The 24,336-nt window shown below is 40.8% G+C and overlaps 1 protein-coding gene across 1 annotated transcript in view; it reads right to left on the bottom strand.

Annotated features, from left to right (window-relative positions):
• Nucleotides 1-24,336, bottom strand: part of sppl3 (signal peptide peptidase 3) — a 181,963-nt gene that overhangs the window by 3,341 nt on the left and 154,286 nt on the right. The window contains exons 7-10 of the mRNA XM_080208443.1: nucleotides 19,180-19,286; nucleotides 11,867-12,030; nucleotides 5,316-5,503; nucleotides 3,983-4,092 (exon numbers count right to left, since the gene is read on the bottom strand). Of these exons, the coding sequence (XP_080064569.1) occupies nucleotides 3,983-4,092; nucleotides 5,316-5,503; nucleotides 11,867-12,030; nucleotides 19,180-19,286 (569 nt within the window). The remainder of the gene's footprint in view (nucleotides 1-3,982; nucleotides 4,093-5,315; nucleotides 5,504-11,866; nucleotides 12,031-19,179; nucleotides 19,287-24,336) is intronic.

Here is a 24,336-nt window from a genome sequence, read left to right as displayed (position 1 = left end):
ACTTTTTCCACAGCATCAAGAACTATTAGGCAATTCAGCTTGTCGTGTCTGCACTGCCTTTGCAAATGAGCAGTTCACCTGAACAGTGAAGTTTATTTATTAGTCACAAGCAAGGCTTACATTAAGCTGCAATGAAGTTACTTGAAATTGTCCTAGTTGCCACATTCCAGCGCCTGTTCGGGCCAATGCATCTAAGCAACACATCTTTTGGACTGTGGGAGACAACTGGAGGAAACCCTCACATACACAGGGAGAATGTGCAAACTCCACACAGACAGACAGTGTCCCAAGCTGGGAATTGAATCCAGGCCCCTGGCGCTGTGAGGCAGCAGTGCTAATCACTCTTTCATCGTGCCCCTAGGCCATGTGCCATTCCCCTGTCACCCCACAAACTACACAGATAATAATCCCATTTTCTCTTGAACATCACAACTCACCGCACTCCAGATTGTAACCACTAACTAGCTGTGTGACAAAGTTTCTCATGTCGTCAGTTTCTTTGGCCAATTACTTAAATCTGTGCCCTCTCATTCTCAATCTTTTCACCAGTGGGAACAGTTTCTCCTTTTTTACTCTGTCCAGACTCATGAGTTTGCATACATCTATCAAATTTCCTCACAACCTGCTCCAAAGAAAACTGTCCCAATCTCTCCAATCTTTGATAAATTAAGTTCCTCATCCCTGGGACTATTCTTTTGCATCTTTTCTGTGCTCTCTTTATTGTACTTTTGTCGCATTAGAAGTTTTTTCTGAGGGTATGTCAGCTTTCTTTTGAAGCTGTTCAATAACTTGCTCAAGTTTTCAAGTTACATGCATGGCACTTTACAGGTCAAACTATATCTTGACCATTACTCTAGCCACCAAGAAACAAAGGAGATACTGAAGACCTTATTGGCAGCAGTAGGGAAAAGGGAGCCACAAGCCAGATCCCTAGTGTTAAAAGGGAAAAGGGAGTCAGGTCCTTAGTTTTAAAGGACTATTGGAAGAGCAGTTAGGTGAAACATTGACTTGTGAAAAGATGGCAGAGGGCTGATCTGAAGCAGCGTGCAAAATAGTTAAGGGACCAGAAACGATAAATCCCCAAAACTTAAATTGAATTCTCAGTAAGGCAAATGAACACAACTCAAATTAGTCAATGGTAAATTTAGTTCAGGTACAGTATCAGAAAATGCTTCTTCACAGACTTGGAAGAGACTCCTGGAGAACAGTGGAGGTGAAAAATCATAGGATCATTTGTAAGGAATTAGATGTTGAAATCAAGGGGTTGTTGGTTGTTTCTGGATGGATGAATTGGGATGGCCCAAACAGCTTTTTCATTTGTGGTTATCAGATGTGATTCTTATCATTCTCAGGTTGTTTCTTAGGTGGTTCAGTAGGCATCATGATGACGTTCAATGTCAGCACCATAAGCAACTTGCTAAGAACTCAATTTCAAAACAATTTTCCTATAATAGCATAACCAGCAGAAACTCAAATTGAATATATTTTAGACATGGGTTTCCTCTGGGTGCTCCAGTTCCCTCCCACAGTTCAAAAGACACGATGGTTAGGTGTATTGGCCATGCTAAATTGCCCCTCAGTGTACCCAAACAGGCGCTGGAGTGTGGCGATTAGGGGATTTTCACGCCCGATGTCTAAACACTCCACTCCAAAGTCTCTCAGCTGTGACAGCATAACTGTTGTCTAATTGTCATTTGGAAGCATGGAGTATTGCCGAAAAAGACTGAGGTTTTTCATCTTGCATTCATCAGGACAATCGGAAAAATACCAATGTCAAAGCATTGTTGTGATTGTCCTGATGAATGGTGGATGAAAAGCTTTGACAAAATGTCTTGTTTTTTAGGGATAAAGTAAACTAAAATAAAGTTTTTTATTAATCACAAGTAAGGCTTACATTAATACTGCAATAAAGTTACTGTGAAATTCCCCTAGTCAGCACTCTCCGGCCTCTGTTTGCATCCACACAGACATGGGGAGAATGTGCATCTCCACACAGACAGTGACCCAAGCTGAGAATCGAACCAGGGTTCCTGGTGCAGAGCAGCAGTGCTAATCACTATTTCAGGAAGAAAAAGAGCTTAATCTCTCTGGCGAAATTGTATCATTAAAAGGTAGAATTATAGAATCTCTACAGTGCAGAAGGAGGTCATTCGGCCCATCAAGTCTGCATCAACCACAATGACAACCAGGCCCCACTCCCATACCCCCATGTATTTACCCTGCTGATCCCCTTAACACTAGGGTCAATTTAACCAATCAACCTAACCCATAAATCTACAGAGCTAGTAGTCTCCTTCACTGCAACGATGTATAGTTTATAAAGCAGATCAAACTTTTTAAGCAGAACAGGATAATTTTTCTGATATGTCAGAAAGGCCTGTTGGCTTTTCTTGGTGTGGAATATTGCAGCTAATTCATTCCCACACACCATCAAAGGGAATAAAATGAAACACAACGTCTCTGATCACTCAATTTCCCCTTCCATATTAACAGTCCAGTTCCGTTTCCGTAGAAAATGTCTTTCTTTTGTCCTACTATAAATTCTAGCTATTCAAATTCTGTAAAAGTCAATGACAGAAATTCTAATTATCAGTAAATGAGTTAAGAAAAAGCTGACTTTGTTTTAGATATCAATTAGATTATATACAGTAAAGGGCATCACTGCCTTCCTGAATCCAGACCATGTGTGCTTACTGCTCATTAGCATTCCATGTAGTCAGTTTCATGTGTTTTACTTTAGTATCTTACAGGATTTTCTTCAAAGTGATTAAACAATAGCCAACTTCTCCATGATCTTTAGTTCTGCCAAGCACATCTAGTCTCTGTGTAGATTACGAAAGGTCGCAGTCTCAGGATATGGAATAGGCCATTTAGGGCTGATGAGGAGAAATCTCCTCACTCTCAGTGATCAATCTGTGGAACTACCACAGAAAGCCTTAGAGGTCAAGTCACCGAACATATTTAAAAAGGAAACAGGCATCAAGTGGTATGGGGAGAATGCGTGAGTATAGTATTGAGATAGAGGATCAGCCACGATCATACTGAATGGCACAGCAGTCTCGAAAGGCAAACTGGCCTACTCCCGCTCCTGTTTTCTATGTTTCTACTATGCAACTTTTGTCACAGGCTTTTTTTCTTTCACTCCATCACCTCATTAGTTAGAATCATACAAACCTACAGTGTAGGAGATGGCCATTCGACCCATCAAGACTGCACCAAACACAATCCAACCCGGACCTTATCCCCATAATCCCATGCATTTACCCTGCTAGTCCCCATGACGCTAAGGGGAAATTTAGCATGGCCAATCCACCTAACCCGCACATCTTTGGACTGTGGGAGGAATCCAGAGCACCCGGGGGAAACCCATGCAGACACGGGGAGAGTGTGTAAACTCCACACACAGTGACCCAAGCCAGGAACTGAACCTGGGTCCCTGGTAATGTGAGGCAACAGTGCTTACCATTGTGCTACCATGCCGCCCCACGCCTCCCCACATTACTTAGTTCCATAAAATGAATAGTAGAGGTAAAATAGACAACTGATATTCCATATAAAACCAGTGTTGAAACCTCATGCCATTAAGTGCTGACAGTTATTGTTGCTATGTTGTTATATGAATTGGCAAAAAGGGAGCTTTACTCAACTGCATTCCTTCTTGAACACCCAAAATGTTACATTTTATAACAAAAATGTGCCACATTTCCCAACAGTTCTTAATTTTGAGGAAAGCTAGATGACGCTATGATTGGATTAAACCTTGAGAATTTACGCATAGTTGCAAAATAATCTATTGCATAAAAACACGCGTCAGCAAATAGTAGGCAAGAATTGATAGTACAAGAGCAGCAATGCCAAATTAAATTGGATAAGGATTGATAAGAAGCATAGGGGGTGAAGAGGAGAAAAATAACAAGAAGATGAATAACCTGAAAAATTATCAACACATTGAAAATTTATTTGGTTTTGATATTCTACTCACCTTTAAATAAGCCATGGTAAGAAGGGGTAACAGTGTAAATGGAACAAGATACAGGAGTGCAGGCTGGGCAGCCCGGTGAATTCTGGATGCTACAGTGGCTGTCAGAAGACCTAAATTGAGAGAGATTAACAGAAAAAGTATGTGTTCTAAACTTATTACCATGGAAAATTTAATGTTGTATTAAAAGTATACATCTATCCTCATTTACCACTCCTGGTGGGTAATTAAAAATGGTATGTTAAATAAAACTTCTCATTTAAATAATTCAAATTATAGTAGATTATGTTTTTGATTTGTGATTTTTACATTTAAAACCTATTAGTTGCCTTGAACCTGCCTGGTCCAAAAATCCTCTCACTCTTCATCTAATTTGTTCAAAATATTTCCCGCTCACCTCTTCCCACCTCTAGCTTTGATGTGGAGATGCCAGCACTGGACTGGGGTGGGCACCAGGTTAAAGTGCTACAGCTTTATTTGGAATCACGAGCTTCTGATGAAGGTGTAGACCTCCAAGCTTGCTGACTCTCAAGCTCACTGTTTCCCTCACACTCACCTCCCACTTGCCACTTCCATTCCTCCCTACAGAGAGGTGCATTTGCGTGTACTGGAAGCTGCATATATTAACACACAGGGCCCTGTTCTTTGCAAACAGAAAGAACATGTAAACTCATTGCATCTATGTCAGCTAAACAAAGTGATAGCCATTCGCTGGTTCATTCCTCAGGGCAATGCCTAGGCCAGTGACAAGTTGCCTGGTTTAGATTTCAAACAATGCTTTGCAGATATCTGTCAGTCATCACCAATTGGTGCATTTGCCATGGCAACGCTTCTACCAATCAACATTCTCCTCACAGAGTACAGATTTGGTGTATTCCCTTACATTGTATTCTTGCCAATATTCTGATGCGTGCAGATCGAAAAGCAGATTGAAGAGACAAAAGATGTCTCTTTTTCAAGCAGTAACAATTCATTGACAATGTTGCACTCTTTCAGTGAAGTACAGAAAAGCCTAGAAATGGTATAAAATCTTAGTGCGGCTACATACACATATACATTAACAAATCTTAAAAAAACTCTTCAAAACAAGGGATAGAGGTAATGGGGTTTTTAAGAGGTCAATAGGAACCCAAGTTTTATGGGTCAGAGAGAAGGGTAGATTAATATTAATAGGTTTAAATAGAATATTTAATTAGATATAGTGAATGGGAGCATTTTAAACATTGCAAAGCCTTCAATATCACTGCCTACCTAGGTAAGTCATCTTTGCTATTAGGAAACAAAATATTTTTAAAAAATAATTTATTTTTATTTTCATTGAATTGCTTCCACTTACCTACAAAGTAACCAATCAAGGTGCAGTGGAAGTACGACACCTTTTGCATACGGCCGGGTATATTGGGTGGGATCGCCTCGCTGTTAGAAACTTTTTTATAGTTGTCATATCGAAGCACGAAGCACAATAGAAGCCCTGGCATGACGATGTCTCCAATTCCTAACATAGAAAAGTGGGTGCCTGTAGAACTGTACAAAACAAATGGACAAAGAATATTCAATACATAATTTTAAACTTTGGTTCAAAATATTTGTAACCTCCTAAAGTTGGATAAATTTGACTTACAGTACAGTACAGCACAGCCCAGGAAACAGGCCCTTTGGCCCTCCAAGCCTGTGCCACGCATTGGTCCAATTAGACCATTCGTTTGTATCTCTCCATTCCCAGGCTGCTCATGTGTCTATCCAGGTAATTCTTAAACAATGCCAGCGTGTCTGCCTCCACCACCCTACTTGGCAGCGCATTCCAGGCTCCCACTGCATAGAAAACGTCCCTCTGGTAATGAGTTATACCTCACCCGTCTTACTTTGAGCCTGTGACCCCTCGTGATCGTCACCTCCGACCTGGGAAAAACCTTCCCACTATTCACCCTATCTATACCCTTCATAATTTTGTACACCTCTATTAGGTCTCCCCTTACATTTGATTTACAAGGCAAAAAATGGTTCGGCGCAGACAAGGGCCAAAAGGCCCGTTTCTGAGCTGTAATTTTCTATGGTTTTATGCAATGGAATTTATTTTAGCAACAAGCTACTGGTAATTGAAAACCTGTCAATGCTTAAGTAATATTATTCTTTGATAATGAAGGGATTGGCACTGCAGAAGGCATTAAAAACAGGTTAGTTCAGCAGACAATGATCTCATAGGATCCCTACAGTGCAGAAGGCAGCCATTTGGCCCATTGAGCCTGTACCAACAATAATGATGCCCATTAACAGACACCAAAAAGTTTTGAAACAAGTACCTGTGATGGAAGCAGTACTCAGTCATTTTGATTTGATTTATTATTGTCACAAGTATTAACAAAGTGAAAAGTAATGTTTCTTGCGCACTATACAGACAAAACATATCGTTCATACAGAAGGAAATGAGGAAGTGCAGAGAAAGATCAATTTAATGCAAGGTAAGTCCATTCAAAAGTCTGACAGCAGCAGGGAAGAAGCTGTTCTTGAGTCGGTTGTGACTTCAGACTTTTGTATCTTTTTCCCGAAGGAAGAAGGTGGAAGAGAGAATGCCCAGGGTGCGTGGGGTCCTTAATTATGCTGGCTGCTTTGCCGAGGCAGCAAGAAGCTTAGACAGAGTCAATGGGTGGGAGGCTGGTTTGCGTGATGGATTAGGCTACATTCATGACCTTTTGTAGTTCCTTGCGGTCTTAGGCAGAGCAGAAGCCATACCAAGCTGTGATACAACCAGAAAGAACGCCTTCTATGGTGCATTTGTTGGTGAGAGTCGTAGCTGACACACCAAATTTCCTTACTCTTTTAAGGAAGTAGAGGCATTGGTAGGCTTTCTTAACTATAGTGTCGGCATGGGGGGTTGTTGGTGACGTGGTCACCTAAAATCTTGAAGCTCTCAACCCTTTCTACTTTGTGCTTAAACAATATTATTCTGTAATAACGAATGGGTTAGCACAGATTTGTGCTTCAGCACAAGGCAGTCATACCAATTTTGTGAGACACAACATATTTTCATAAAATTTATACAGGTATGTTCATTACTATTTCTTCAGTTTTAAAACTAAATAAAATCCCTTAAAACGGCTGAATCTACATCTGTTCATGACCAACTCTCCAACTTCAAAGAGAGCTTTACAAAGACCACCTGCATTTAACAATCCTTTGTCTTAACAGATAATCCATCTTTTGGCCAAAGGCCCAACAACATTCCATCATATTCTAATGGCTGAGATATTTAACAGCCTTCTGAATCCAGACAATGAATAAACGTCCTTTGTCAAAGACGAGGGAGAGGTGAGTGATATGAGCCTCTGGCTAGTGGAACAAAAAAAAATACTGCCTTGCTGCACTGCATAGCTCTGTCTGCAGCTTACTGTCTAACTAGCAGCCTCACAGACAAGGAGCTCTGCCCAGGTGGAAATCTTGGTCCCCATCTACCTTGCTTCCATTAGAAGCTCTGTGCCCTTGCCTATCAGACCGATTCATCTCTGCATGCCTTTTGTATGAAGTCAACATTAGAACAGTGAATTCAACACCAATGGAAAGTGAATTCTACAATATTGTTTTTTAGCCTGCCAAAATATAAAGTACTTAGCTTCTGGGCCCGAACTCATGAGTCCCTATTTATCGTCTCTGCTGTAAAGAAGGCTTCTTTTCTCTATGCCTTTCTCTACCGTCCGAGTATGACCCCCTTTTGCGTTTTGGAACGTATGCAATAAACTAACCTGTTTTTAGTTAATCCTATCTTAAGTTTGCTGTGGGGTTATTAATAGAAAATTGGATCAGACAAAATCCGAGGGACTGGGAAATAAACCACCGCTTACAAAGAGTGAAACAAATCAAAACATCTCGTTATGAACAAGTGATGAGAGGCAAGATTAGCTTTGGGTGGCATGGTGGTACAGCGGTTAGCACTGCTGCCTCACAGTACTAGGAACCCAGGTTGAATTCCTGGCTTGGGTCACTGCAGAGTTTGCACGGGTTTTCTCCAGGTGCCCCGGTTTTCTCCCACAGACGTGCTGGTTAAGTGCATTGGCCATGCTAAATTCTCTGTGTACTCAAACAGGCACCAGAGAGTGTGGCAACTAGAGGATTTTCACAGTAACTTCACTGCAGTATTAATGTAAGTCTGCTTGTAACGCTAATAAACAAACTTAAACTTAGCACTATTAAAACGAATCCTCTTCCTGTCTGTAACAATATCATATCTTTAACCTTAAATTTGATAGTAAAATACTGTGAATTTGGAAACACACTTCAGCTAGATTCAAGGCTCTTTAAGCTACGTGGGAGAAGACAGATAATGAGCAAATAATTTCTGGTCTTAGTGATTAGTTTCAAGATGAGATCTTCAGAGGTTGATAGCAACTTCCATCTTTAATGATTTGTGCAAATATACCCCCAGGTCTGTGTTTCTGCACCCCCTTCAGAATTATACCCTTTAGATGATATTGCTCGTCTTCTTTCTGTTCACCAATATGAACCACTTTGCTATGTTAAATTTCGCTGGCTTTTCTTAACTAATTCACACATCCAGTTTAGGATTATTGTTTCTAAAAGGTTCTCTACCACTAATGTTAAGGTGACTGGCCAGAGTTCCTGAGTTTATCCTTATAGCCCTTTCTGAACTGGAATTAGTATCTGCAATTTTCCAGACACTGGCACCATTCTTAAACCTAAGGAGGATTAGAAGGTTATGGCCTGTACCTCTGCAACTTCCATCCTTACTTCACTCAGGAAACTAGATGCATCCCATATGAATCTAGTGACTTATCTAATTTTAATTACGGACAGCCTTTGCTATGCTGCCGCCTTCATTTTTTAAGCCCTCCAGTAACTCAGTTATCTCCTGGTTTAATGCAACTTTGTCAGTGCTGTCCCTCCTCAATAAAGACAGACGCAAAGGCGCATTTAGTAACTCAGCCATTGCTCTTTGCCTCCGCAGTCTCTACACAGCTCCACCGCTTTTCTTACTACTCATCTATTAATTAGATATCCACAGACAGCTTCTGGATTCCCTTTTATGTCAGATGTTAGCCTATTCTTAACCTCTCTAACAGTCTTATTTTGGTTTTCACTTTCCCTCTAAACTTCCTATATTTAGTTTGGTTCTCATGTGTACAACCTACTACATCCCCATTTTCAGCTTCATTTTACTCTTATCTCTTTTGTCAGCCATACAACTCTGATGGGAATCTATGTTTACTGTACCAAAGCATGTCCTCTGTGAAGCTGTCCATTGTACAATTACATGGTTGCTCATCAATTTTTGATTCCAATTTACCCTGGTCCAGATCTATTCTCAGGCTGATGAAACTGACTCTCTTCCAGTTCAGTATTCTTACCCCAGCTTTTGTTAAAGCTAACCTAAATCATATGATAATACAGTGAACCCCAAATGTTGCCCTATTGACATTTGTTCTACTTAACCCCCTCACATCCCAGAACGAGATCCAGCAAAGCCCTGGTTGGACTGGAAATACATTGATTGAGAACGTTCTTTTGAACACACTTCTGAAATCCTTCCCTGTCTATTCTTTATACTATTGCTATCCCAGTCTCTATTAGACTAGCTAAAGTCCTCCAACTATCACTACTCCAGAGTTCTTGCATTGCTCTGTAACTTCTCTGCAAATGTTTTCCTCTATACCCTTCCCGTTAGTTTGGTTGCCTACATACCCTGAATGCAATGGCACTTCTATTGTTTATGTCAGAATCCCCTAGATTCTGTCCGTGACACCATCAGAACATTCTCCATCTCTCCAGCACTGCAATATTATTCTTAATCTATATTTCCACAAACTTCCCTGGATACTTGTATCCAGGAATATTTAGTACCAGTCCTGCCCTTTTTTGGAACCAGGTCTCTGTTATCCCCACAGTTTTATATTCCCATGTGGCTATTTCCCTCTGTAGGTCACCATCCTTATTTACAGTGTTACACATATTTACAAACAAGCCCCCTCAGGTCTGTCTTCTCTCCAAGTCTGACCCAACCTATTTTGATTGCTAGACAGTACATTAGACAACATTTTAATAGGCTTGCCTAGGTTTGCATCACAGCAGGTTGGCCAACAATTCATTTGACTGGCGGAGATGTCACCAGGTCTGTGAGAAATCATTTGAGATTCTGCTTCCAATTACAAATAGAGCCACTAGTGTATTTCCTTGAGTATTCTGTTCCCCATATGCCAGTTTTCACATTGTGGCAGAGCACGGCTCCACAAATCCACTGTATGGCAATTATATTCAACAAGAATTTGCATCTATATGGTGTCTGCAACATTGTAAAATATCCCAAGGCACTTCACTGGAATATTATCAAACTTTGGCAGTGAGCCACAGGAGGAGAAATTAGGGCAGATGATGCAAAGATTGGTCAAAATAGTGTGTTTTAAGGATCATCTTTAGATGGGGAAAACAAGAGAGACGTGGAGAAGGTTGAAGAGGGAATTCCAGAGCAGAGGGCCTCAGTTGGTAATGGTGAAGTGATTAGAAATTGGGTAATATGCAAGAGACCAAAACTGGAAGCACGTAGATATTTAACGTCATGACGCTGCTCAACTGAGAGCCAACAGGGATGACAAGTGAATAAGAATTGATTTGAGTTTGGAAGGTAGCAGAGTTTTGGACTAGCTTAAGTTTGTACAGGGTGGAAGATGGGAGCCTGACTAGGAGTGTGTTGGAATAGTCAACTCTAGAGGGAGCAAAGACATGGATGAGCTAAGAATTGGGTGGACTGTATGTTATAGAGTTTGAGGCAGGGGGTCCATGTAATAGCACAACGTGTGTTCAAATATGACACCAGGTTGAAACTGGTCTGATTCAGCCTCATTCTGATAGCTGCCAGACGTTCAATTAAAAAGTTAACAGTCCACTTTCTTGATTGACAAGTCATGACAAGTTGCTTGCTCACTTTCAAAAGTAATAATTCATTTAGAAATCAATAATTTTACAAGGAAATTTGATGGGCATTTGAAAATAATTAACTTGCAGGGCTACAGTAATCGACTGGGGGTGTGGGACTGACTAAATTGCTCTGCAGGAAGTCAGCAAAGATTGGATGGGCAGAACAACGTCTTTGGGCCATAAATGACTCCACAATTCCTAAATCTGATTTAAGGACAACTACCAGAAGGATTCAGGATGAAGCAAAGGTAGGTCTCATGCCCATTTGGAAGACTGTCATTGTTTCACGACACACTGACTTAGCAACTGAAAATGCAATTACAAATGGGACAAATATGGACAACGTAGTCTAGATTGGTAACAAAACCATGTTTGCTCTCAGTACTTAAGCAGGGAAAAGCTGTTTTCATGCCAACCAACTTAATAGCTTTCTGCAAAATGTGCACAGATACTCACTTTGCAGCTGAAACAATACAATAGCTAAAGTTTAAAATGTTACAGCAGTACTCAGGCAGGATAGATTAGGGAGCTTGTCTACAGACGCCCTATAGGTGGAGCTGAGAAACAGGAAAGATATGACCACATTAATGGGGTTGTATTATAGACCACCCAATAGTCAGCAAGAATTGGAGGAGCAAATCAGCAGAGAAATAGCTGACAACTGCAAGAAACACAAAGTTGTGATAGTAGGGGATTTTAATTTTCCACATATAGATAGGGACTCGCATACTGTTAAAGGTTTAGACAGGGTAGAGTTTGTAAAATGTGTTCAGGAGAATTTTCTACATCAGTATACAGAGGTGCCAACTAGAGAAGATATGATATTGGATCTCCTATTGGGAAATGAGTTGGGGCAGGTGATGGATGAGCGTGAAGGAACATTTTGGATCCTTCCAGTTAGATTTCCCAAGAACATTCATGTCCAGAGCTAAGAATTCACATCTAATGCTGTGCCACAGCACTTACCTTGGGAATACCAATTTCCCAGGTAGCGACAGGCGAGGAACATCCCGTCCAACATTTGGGCCCAAGTGAAGTTTTCTTGACAGCACATCTAAAGGATTGTCAGCAGGCTGAGTGGCCACCTTCACCATCACATTGCTGTTGAAGATGTAAGCAGAGAAGAATACCTGAAAGGCAGAGGAGAGGAAGAGGGGTGGATATATGAATGATTCATTGGGAGTTACAGAATCTCAGAATGGTTACAGCACAGAAAAATGTCATTTGGGTCCATCACGTACATACCAGCTCGCTACAAGAACAATGGAGGTATACAGCTGCAAATGTTATTTCATTCCCTTTGGAAAATTATGATTGAATCTGTTTCCAACAACTTCTCAGGCAGTGCATTCCAAATTATAATCACTTGCTGCATAATTTTTCTCCCACTTGTCACCTTTGGTCCTTCCATCAATAAACTTAGATCTGTACCCTCATGAACATCCCAGCTTCTCCAATCTTTGGACTGAAGTCCCACATGCCTGTAACCATTCTGCACTCTCTCTCCAAGGCCTTCACATCCTGAAGCATGGTGCTCAGATTGGACACAATAGTCCAGTTTTTGCTGAACTGCTGTTTTATAAAGTGTCACGAGGCAAGTCCTTTACTTTTGAAAATATCACAAACTTTAATCTGGCTGGATATTTTGCAACTCGAAAGAAAAAGCTTCTCAAAAATGCAAGGCACCTTCCAAGGTGAAGGTGGAAAAACAAACAAGTCACCCTCAGGGCAGTGTGAAGAAAGAGACATTTTCTACCATTCAAAGGTCCATCAAAACTCATCACTGCCGAAGGAAGAGATGTTAAAATATTTAGAAACTGGCTGTCACTGATGGACTTACCCAAAGTCTCTTGGAAATACACAAAGGGTAAAGTCTAACAGGCCAGACTGCAGCCACTGCTGGAGGTTGCAAGAAAGCTTTCAGCAGAGGAAAAAGGCTGAAAGCTGGGCTCTCTCTCTCTTTCAGAAGTGTGATACCCAGTTCGGAAGTCAACTTTACAACAAATATACCAGCAAATTGAGATTTTGTAATAATTGCAACATCTTCTACATCTGATGCATCCATGAAACTAGCTAATCCAAATCGGCCACAAAACTGAAAAATCTACGCCTCAGAGACAATGAAAGGGCACTTAACCATATATTATTTTAACTTGTCTCGACTGGACTCTAACTTCCCTTATTTGTGTGTGCGTGGGCGTGCCTGTATGTGGTCACCTTTTTTTTAAACCAGATTTATAAATAAATTTGCTCAAGAAAGCCTTGTTTGATTGGCGCTTTATTGATCACAGCTTAAATAGTTAAATACAGTTGGAGTCGGAAAAATCCTTAACACATGAAAAGACAAACCTTTGTCGTGACCAAAGTGGCTGAAGAGGCAAGTCATTTCATGCCTTCTTGCCTGGTCATAACAAAAGATTCATCATAACCTCCTTGCTTTTGTAAGCTATGACTCTTGTATACAACTCAAGATTTTTTTCTCCCCTCAACCCACCCTGCTACCTTCAAATAGTTTGGCTACATACAACTACGGTCTCTCTGTTCCTGCATCCATTTGAGAATTCAGTTTATACTGCCTCTTCTGTTTTTCCCATCAATATCTATCCCTCAACTCTGCACCATATTTCAACTTCCACATGCCCAACTATTCCACCAGCCTGACTATTTTCTATTGAAATCCATTAACAACCCTCATCATCAGTTACAATGCTTCCAGGTTTTGTGTCATCTTCAGGTTTTGTATTTGTTATGTGTACACCAAAGTCTAAAATCATTAGTGCAGTTCACTTACCGCTGCTCTGATTCCTTAGAAAGTTTTGTATCTGTGCTGTCGCTGCCTCTTCTATCCCACGGACTTCAGCTGTGCTAACAAATCTATTGTGCAGCACTTTATCAAATGTTTTTTTAGAAATCCATATAAACCACATCAACCACACTGCCCTCATCAGCCTTCTCTGCCACCTCATCAAGCTAGACAAAAACAATTTGCTTTAATATCTTTGCTTCCTTTCCTTAATTAATTCACACTTGTCCGAGGGACTGTTCATTTTGTCCGAGACTATCGTTTTTAAATGATCATTTCCCTACCAGGTCAAAATTGACTGTCCTGTAGTTGCTGGGGTTATCCTTTATTGAAAAGGATGTAACATTTGTAGTTTTCCAGTCCTTTGGCACTACCCTCGTACACAAGGAGAATTTTTAAGATTATGATCAGTACCTATGCAATTGCCATCCTTACTTTCCTCAGCAACCTTAAATACATTCTATTCAGTTCTGGTGACTGGTTAAATTCAAGTACAGAATCTTTCCAACATTTCCTCTTCTTCAATTTTCAGTCCATCCAGTATCTCAACTGTCTCCACTTTTACTGTGACCTTGACAGTACTTTCTTCCTTCCTTCCAGATGCAAAGTACTTATTTTGTACTTCACCCACATCCTTTCCTCCATGTGTGAGTCCCCTTTTTGGTCCTTAAGTGGCTCCTCTCCTCCTCTTACTAATGCTTTGCTGTTTATATGCCTATAGAATAATATTGGATTCCTTTTTATGTTAGCTGTTTCATTTTTGTTTGTTTGTCCTTTTTCTTATTACAGATCTGCTTTGAACCTATTCAGCGCAATTTTCACTTGTATTACCAACCTGATAGCTGTCATACACCTTTTTCAGCTTCATCAAGTTAATTGTATATTAACTGTGCTTCATTATATAAAAGCTATATAAAATTGGATCCAGTTAATCCTTTACCAACTAGCTTTCTGCATTATAATAATCCTATTCTCTCTCTCTTTCAACAGCCAGGGAGTTCTGGTTTTACTTGCCTTACCATTCTCCCTCGTGGGAATATATCTGGACTATACCCAAATCATCCATCTTTAAAACACAATTACACCTGTGCTTGCCAATCTTTGATTCCAATTTACTGAGGACAGATCTGCTCTCAACTGTTGAATTTGGCCCTCCTCCAGTTAAGTATTTTTATTCCGACGCGTACAGAGCGGCTAAAAATAGTGGGGAATTTAGAAGATTGGGAAAGATTTTAAAAAACAACAAAGAATGACTAAGAAAGCAATAAAGAAAGGAAAGATAGAGTATGAAGCTAAACTAGCTCTAAATATAAAAAATGGTAGTAAAAACTTTTACAGATATATAAAGAGACTGGCTAGAGTGAACGTTGGACCCTTGGAGGACAAGAGGGGGGATTTAACGCTGGGCAACGAGGAAATGGCTGAGACTTTAAATAAGTTTTTTGACAGTTTTCACGGAGGAGGACACAAATAGCTGACTGAATATTAAAGATAGAGGGTTGGTAGGGGATGAGGTCCTTAATACAATTACTGTTACTAGAGAGGTAGCTTGGTGGACTAACAGGACTGAAGGTGGACAAGTCCCCAGGACCGGATGGAATGTATCCCAGGGTTCTGAAAGAAATGGCAGAAGTAATAGCAGATGCCTTAGTAATTATTTATCAAAATTCGCTGGACTCTGGGGAAGTGCCAGCGGATTGGAAAACAGCTAATGTTATGCTGCTGTTTAAAAAAGGTAGCAGACAAAAGGCAGGGAACGACAGGCTGGTTAGCTTAACGCCCATAGTTGGAAAAATGCTAGAATCCATCATCAAAGAAGAAATAGCAGGACACCTAGAAAAGAACAGTTTGATGAAGCAGACGCAGCATGGATTTGTGAAGGGGAAGTCGTGTTTAACAAATTTACTGGATTTTTATGAAGATGTGACTAGTGCGTTAGACAGAATGGAACCTGTGGACGTGGTGTTTTTAGATTTCCAGAAGGCATTCGATAAGCTGCCTCGCAAAAGGTTGCTGCAGAAGGTTAGGGTATACGGAGTTGGGGGTAAAGTATTAGCGTGGATTGAGGATTGGTTATCTAACAGGAAGCAGAGAGTTGGAATCAATGGATGCTTTTCTGGTTGGCAGTTGGTGACTAGCGGAGTGCCGCAGTGATCAGTACTGGGGCCTCAACTGTTTACCATATACATAGACGATCTGTAGGAGGGCGCTGTGTCGGGTAACAAAATTTGCTGATGACACGAAGATGAGTGGAAAAGTGAATTGCGTGGAGGACGCGGAAAGTCTGCAGAGAGATCTGGATAGGCTGAGTGAATGGGCGAGGACCTGGCAGATGGAGTATAACGTTAGCAAATGTGAGGTTATCCACTTTGGTAGAAATAATAGGAGGGAGTATTATTTGAAGGGTGAAAAGCTGCAGCATGCTACCGTGCAGAGGGACCTGGGGGTCCTTGTGCACGAATCGCAAAAACTCAAATCTGCCGGTGCAGCAGGTAATCAACAAGGCAAATGGAATGTTGGCCTTTATCGCGAGTGGGATGGGATATAAAAACAGGGAGGTCTTGCTGCAACTGTACAAGGCACTGGTGAGGCCGCAACTGGAGTACTGTGTGCAGTTTTGGTCCCCTTATTTGTGTTAGGATATATTGGCCTTGGAGGGAGTACAGAGAAGGTTCACCAGGCTGATACCAGAGATGAGGGGGTTAGCTTATGAGGAGAGATTAAATAGACTGGGCCTGTACTCGTTGGAGTTTAGAAGGCTGAGGGGCGATCTTAGAGACTTTACAAGATAATGAAGGGGCTAGACAGGGTAGAGGTAGAGAGATTCTTTCCGCTTAGAAAGGAGAACAGAACTAGAGGAGACACAGCCTCAAAATAAGGGGGGGGGGGGGGGGGGGGGGGGGGAGCGGTGCGGGGGCAGTTTAGAAGAGGAACTTCTTCACTCAAAGGGTGATGAATCTATGGAATTCTCTGCCCATTGAAGTGGTGGAGGCTACCTCGTTGAATATATTTAAGTCACAGGTAGATAGATTTCTGATAGACAAGGGAATTAAGAGTTATGGGGAGAAAGCAGGAATGGGAACTGATCCACTTCAGATCAGCCATGATCTGATTGAATGGTGGGGCAAACTCGAAGGGCTAGATGGCCTACTTCTGCTCCTATTTCTTATGGAGATTGTTCTGTTCTTTTCCTAGTTAATCCAAATCTCAGATACAATGATCACTGTTCCCAAAATGCTTTCTTTCTGACATTTGGACTACTTTACTCATTTCATTTTCAGAACCAAATCTAGCAATGCCTCCTTCCTCTTTGGGTGGGAGAAGAATGGATTAATAAAATTAGCTGAAATCCCCCAACTAAACACTACTCTTGCAACTTTCTGCAATATCACTGTAAATTTGCTCCTCTGTATCATTCCCATTAATTAGTGGCCTCTGGAATATACCCAGCAGCATAATGACATCTCTACCATGTCATAATTGTAACTCAACAGTCTTTCACCCTTCCACAGGATTCATGCCCTCCAGCACTGTAATATTCTAAAATGAATATTGCCACCAACCTCATTCCTTCTTTCCTTCCATATCTGAATGCACTGCATTAAATATCCAACCCTGCCTTTCTTGGAAAGAAGTTATACCATCACCGCTTTACTGTACTCTCAAGTACACACTTGTGTCTGTGGCTCACTACTTACCCGACTTTGTGCATTTATACGCACTGAATTATCTCTAGTAGCTTGCACAGCAAAAATGGTCTGTGTTCATAAGTAAATTTATTTTTGTTTCCAGGTTATTTATCGCACAATCTGAAAAATTCACATTTTTATTTGCTGCTTAGAACATTAATACAGGACGTTGACTGAACAACTGACAGTGTTACTATAGCTTTTCAGATAAACAATATTAGACTTCAGTTCTAGCACTGAATTGAAAGCACTTCTCTCTCCAGATGCCACCACTTTACTCGTAGTCAAATTGCTCAAACAGTTGGAAAGTTTATTAATCACAATACATTTAAACATTCTGAAGTCTAAACTTACTGGACTAATTATTAAGCTATTTAAACAAGACATCCTGTAATGGAGGACATGAGCTATTACATCTTTCAGTTGATGTTGAATAATGATACAAAATGACAGGTAGACCAATGGTTTACTTAGTCAAATAGTTGAGTCAACACTGTCTCAATCTGACCTCATCAATAACAATTCAGATATTAGAAAGTAGACAGGTTCAGTCTTAACTGCAGAATATATGGAGGCAGTGGAGGATGACAATATTGGTGAATTCAAAAAGAAGAGAGTTTTGGCAGTGTGGCTAATGAATATGAGATATGGAATAGTAGACATTATTGATAGAATTCCAAGGCTGGTCATGTGGACTACAATGGTATTGCTATTCCAACAAAATGTAGTTGAGAGTTATTTTATCAGGACTGGCTTATTCAAACTTTTTTAAAAAACACTTGCAGCACAGCAGAAATGCAAGTTTTTATTATAGAAAATGCAAGTATAATATTCAATGCACAGAACCAAAGCATCATTAGATACAAAGATATAAAAGCAGTCATTCAGTACCACAAGTGTTGTTTGGCATCAAAACCACTGAAGTCTCAGGAGAGCCCAGATGGTGAATTTATTGCAGTCGTGCTTAGTTGACATAGACTACAACATATGTATAACAATGTCATTATTCAGTGAAGGAATTAAATCGAGACGGAAGGGTACAATAGCAAAGAACATTTTGTTCAAACTCAAGATGATGGTGTCATGACAAAATGGTTACAGCTGTCACTGATTTTCTGAATTGATTTTGGTGTACTTTTGAAGTTGACACTCTGTATCTTGCAACCTTGCCCACTCTGTACCTTACAATGGGCTGTTTCAATATGATCAAACTGGCCAACAGAAGCTCTCTTTTTATACATCCAACTAACTGCACTGACTCAAAACAATATCTGGTTTTATCTGGGATCTGAACTTCAGGGTTCAAGTGTTCTAGTCAGGAGCCTTGATGAAAGTCTGATTATGGACTTCAGGTGAGAATTACAATCAAGCTTGACTGTAACCACTCTTCATATGACTGACCCACTGGTACTTTCATGGCTCATGCATGAGGAATGGCCTAGTGGTTGATGAGGAGACATGGGATTGTACTCCAACACAACTCACCATCTTCAAGAGAAGCAGAGTAGGGGAGTGGACCAGGGAAAGACTTTGCTAACCAAAGCCTCCTGAACTTAACATTTACCTAATGTATCAATGACATCTAATTATTTGCTGACATGCATTATGAGGTCACAGCTTATTTTCATTCTTACACTGAAGATTTTAAACAAACTAATTTTAATGTGTCTTCTCCATGCAAAAGCACAGAGATACAAAGTTGAGGGAACGTATTTAAAATTATGCAGTTAATAACAAAGCTGTAAAGAGCAAAGCTGTTACGCAAGCAGTGTTTAATTGCAACTTACCCAGAAGACATCATAAATGAGGAGTCCAGAAAGCAGCAAGCAGGAAACTTTAAGACTTGGCAATCGTACAAAAGCGATCATGGCCACACAGAGGCCCATTGCCAGAGCTGTAATAGAACACAAAAAGTCACTGGCTAACTGCAAAGTTAGAACAGTAATTTCAGATTTACTGTGCTAAACATAGAAAAAAATCATTACTATTACTCATTTGATGTACACTCGATGGAAGCTAGTCATATTATTTTCAATAATTCCCATAATTGATTCATTCAATGGAAAGATTAGTACTTTCTGGAAGGTACTTTTTGGAAGAGTTCAAATCCAGTTCCTTTTAGGGAATTCCACGCAGATGTGATTTTTATATAATGCTAGCAAAGATGCTGAAGTTAATGGAATGATTTGTGCAAACTACCCAGTTTTAGCCAGATGCATTGTCCACTGTAAGTAGTTTTCACTGTGTAGGCATTATACTTTTATTTTCTATTTCGGTGGCATAGTTGAAAATAACTATCAGCCAGGATGGCAAAAATACTCTGCTTTTAGATGGATCCTTTCACACTCTAGAACGAGAGGGCACAACCTCAGGCTAAAGGGACGATCCTTTAAAATAGAGGTGAGGAGGAAGTTCTTCTGCCAGAGGGTGGTAAATCTGTGGAACTCTGTCGCAAAGGGCTGTGGAGGCCAGGTCACAGTGTCTTTAAGACAGAGATAGATAGGACCTTGATTAATAAGGGGATCACGGATTATGGGGAAAAGGCAGGAGAATGGGAATGAGAAAAATATCAGCCATGATTGAATGGAGGAGCAGACTCGATGGGCCAAGTGGCCTAATTATGCTCCTATGTCTTATGGTCTTACTCACTGAACAGTTTGATATTTCAAATGATATCTACCACAGTGTAGCACTCATTCAGAACCACATTAAAATATCAACTTAGATCATATACTCGATTATTTACTCAAGTCTGAGAGAATGGCTTGAACAATCCATCTCTCAGGCTCTTTTTTAAACTGAAATTTTAACTGTATTTCTCACTTGTCCCAATCAAGATGATAGGCACAAAAACAGATTGGACAAAATCAACACTTACAAACATTGGGACAGATGAACACGGCATTAAGCACACCACAGGGCCAGGACTTCAATTCCCAGCTTGGATCACTGTCTATACAGAGCCTGTATGTTCTCCCCATGTCTGCGTGGGTTTCCTCTGGTTTCCTCCCAGTCTGAAAGATGTGCTGGTTAGGTGCATTGGCCATGCTAAATTCTCCTTTAGCGTACCCAAACAGGCACCGGAGTGTGGTGACTAGGAGATTTTCACAGCGACTTCATTGCAGTGTTAATGTAAGCCTACTTGTGACACCAATAAATAAACATTAAAAAAAGGACAGGAGCAGAATGACTGCAGGAAATCTGTGGGATTTGGTTGACTACAGAGATTGGTCACTGTGGCTCACTGGCAGCATGTTGCTGAACAGAGCTACAGCCCAGAAAGTGCAGAGCAATTACTGGTAAATAATTTTGGTATGCTGCACCAAAGGATTCCATTGCACCAGAGGGTGCGAGTTGCACTTATGCCAAAACAAAGTTGGCCAACATCAGAGAGGCTTCCAGCAGAGATCTGAACATCTAAAACTCATGGGAAGTGAGGTCACAATTTGCTGGTAAATGTGTTGCCCTGCCGATGAAATCCATTCCTCCCTTTTAACGTTGCTCCCATAGGGAAATTAGTTCTGACTTATGTTGGGGTTTCCAGGAACCACTTTGTGTTGCAAGTCTGAGGACTGCCTGAGCAAATTTCAGAAGTAAGAAGTCTCACAACACCAGGATAAAGTCCAACAGGTTTACCTGGTAGCAAACGCCACTAGCTTTCGGGCCTCTGACCCTTTGTCAGGTGAGTGGAGAGTTCTGATCACAAACTCTCCACTCACTTGATGAAGGGTCAAAGGCCCGAAAGCTAGTGGCTTTTGCTACCAAATAAACCTGTTGGACTTTAATCTGGTGTTCTGAGACTTCTTACTGTGATTATCCCAGTCCAATGCTGGCATTTCCATATCAAAATTTCAGAAGAACATAGACAGACTGCTCAAATGGGCATGTTATGCAGGGAAATATGAAGTGATGCATTTTGGAAGGAAGAATAAGAGGGAATACATAAAAATTATGAGGACTGATAGCATACACAGTGGGAACCACTGTCACTGGAAGGCAAGTCAGCAACCAGAAGAGAACAAGAAGGAAGTGAGTTCTTTCACATAATGCTTTATGAATTGGAATGCGTTATCTGAAAAGGCGGTTGAGAGGGATTCAATAGTAGCTTTCAGAAGTGAATTGCATAAATAATTGAGAAACAGCAAGGGAGTGAGATTAATTTGTAAGCACTTTCAAAGTGTTGGCAAACACACTGGGCTGAACGGCCTCCTTCTGTGCTGTATGATTCCAATGACTAAGATTTATATACTTCCATTTGCATGTAAGATTCCTCAAGGTGCAATACTCTTGGTATCATTTCACATCTTGGAAATGTTATTACACATTTCAAATAGAAAAAATCTACATAATTGCGAATAGTAATTATAATGCTTTGCCCACTCATTTTGAGAAAATGATATGGGTCGCATTTAAGAAAATGGCATGCAGAGCAGTAGTAATCACTTTTCAAAATGAAAATATCATGTTAATTCAAATTTATAACCACTTCATCAAGATAATGCATCAAAGCATTCTTTTTCCATATTCCCTCAAGTAATTAAAAAATCTCATTTCATAACTCAAAACAGAAAGGTCATTAACACAACACAAGTGTCAGTCTGATTAGTCATTAGAGTTCTAGCTTTCCAAAGAGTTGCAGGATCTGTCCTTGGAGTATCACCCAAAATAATTTTGTACTGCCCTTGCTTCCTCTTCTGAGAGCATTAGCTCATACCAATAGTGCCAGTAGCATCACACTACCTCACCTAAGTGATCATTTTTGTTGCGAGGCACCAGGTAGCGTCATTTAACCAAGGCGAGCACGGTATCAAGAACATGATCCCGTTTTCTCTAAATGAGTGTACTTTTCAACAACTGTCGATGGATAATGTTGAGGAGCAGAATTCTGGTTGATTTGCCCCTTAGCCCTGATTCACCGAGTCCAACTATAGAAACCCCACTGTTATCCCAAATGAGATAAAGTTAACTCAGCATACTGAAGAATCTTCTGACCCCTCTGGTGGCAACAAAGTTGTCAACCATTGAAAATTAGAACTGCAGTTGTAGTTGGGGGAAGGATGTCTACTCCAACTTCCATAGGTTATTTACACAGCGTACATATTTCAGCTTCCACGCTCAGTGCAATCACACTGTTTACATCTTTCTTTTCCTCTTCCTTCCTTAGGTTCAAGTCTCCTATCTCCTACAATGTTTTCACTTCCTCCTTCTCAAGTACTTTGCCAACACCAATGCCATTAAGGCATTATTCACTGACTCCTTATGAGCAGCAACACAAGCTACCTCAGCTTTCAACCTCACTGACCTTTGCATCACACAGTGGTTAGTAAGGCAAGAATGGGTGAGGATAAGAAACAGCAAATTTCCAAGGAGGGTGGCAAGAAAGCCCTGAAGAAACCAACAACCAAGAGCAGCAAGGAGGAGAGGCGAACCAGGAAGGAGAGTTACAGCATCTACATCTACAAAGTGATGAAGCAGGTTCACCCTGGCATCGCATCTCCTCCAAGGCCATGAGCATCACAAATTCGTTCATCAATGACAACTGCGAATGCATCACGGGTGAAGCTTCCCGCCTGGCCCATTACAACAAGCGCAGCACTATCAGCTCCCGGGAGATCCAGACCGCTGTGCGCCTGCTGCTGCCTGGGGAACTGGCGAAGCACGCCGTGTCAGAGGGAACAAAGGCAGTGACCAAGTACACCAGCTCCAAGTAAAACTGTACAATGTACTGAAAAAACACAGCACGAGGGCCCAGGTTCACTTCCCGGCTTGGGTCACTGTCTGTACAGAGCCTGCACTTTCTTCCTGTCTGTGTGGGTTTCCTCCCACAGTCCAAAAGGAATGGTTAGGTGCATTGGCTATGCTAAATTCTCTCTGTGTACCCGAACAGGTGCCAGAGTGTGGCAATTAGGGGGATTTTCACAGTTACCTCTTTGCATTGTTAATGTAAGCCTATTTATTGTGACACGAATAAATAAACTTAAAAAATGTTTAAACTTTAAAACTTTATCCAGCACACTCACTGGAGGCAATCCATACTCATGTATTTCCCATTCCACTCACCTCACCCACCCTATGGCTTAGATACTACCAGAAGATAATTACGGTCCCTCTGCATTTCCCTCCAAAGTATAAATTTACTCTTTTAAGACAGAGACTCAACTGAAATTTGGCTCCCTGGTTACAACACCTTGCTCCTAAAGTTTCTCTGTCAGGCTTTATTTTCCACCTGCATTGCTCAAGCTGCCTCATATGCAAGCTCAATCTTGGTTCCTACTCACTCTTCAGACACCTCCTCCTGGCATTTCATCTTGCTCCAGCCCCCAATTATCCATTAAGATCTTCTGTTGCCCATTGGCCTTTAGCTCAATTCCCAGTTACTATGATATCCTCCCATCTTTAATTCCTTAACTTCTACATGGACTCTGCAGTCTCAGTAATTTAAATCTCCAGTTCAGTTTCACTTGCTCTTTTCTAAGAATTCACTTCCTTCCTCAGCATACACCCATTTATTATAAACTCTATCAATTCCACAATCTCCCAATTCTTGCAATCCCTCCTATTCTCACCGTCTCTAATCAGTATTACAAACATCTCCAGCAACTTTTTTGTACTTTCACATTCCCCTATCAAAATAACTTACTTCTGTTGGACCCTTGAATAATATTCTTCCCCAAGTCATATGCAAAGCACTTTTGGACTCGCAATTGCAATATTATTGTTGAATTAGCTTAACGCAGCCAACACAAAACACCTGAATTCAGAAAAAAAGAATACTGCAGATGTTGGAAATCTGAAATAAAAACTGGAAATACTAGTAATCCTCAGCATATCTGGCAGCATCTGTGGCGATAGAAACAGAGTTAATGTCTCTGTGGTACATCTGTTTTGCAGGGGCATGGCCACAGGAGATTCCTGCACTGCCTGCCTGATCATCACCCATTCCC

This window comes from Carcharhinus amblyrhynchos, chromosome 20 (genome assembly GCF_965287045.1).
Source record: "Carcharhinus amblyrhynchos chromosome 20, sCarAmb.v2.hapA, whole genome shotgun sequence".
Lineage (NCBI taxonomy): Eukaryota > Metazoa > Chordata > Chondrichthyes > Carcharhiniformes > Carcharhinidae > Carcharhinus > Carcharhinus amblyrhynchos.
This window is presented reverse-complemented; position numbering and strand designations above follow the sequence as displayed.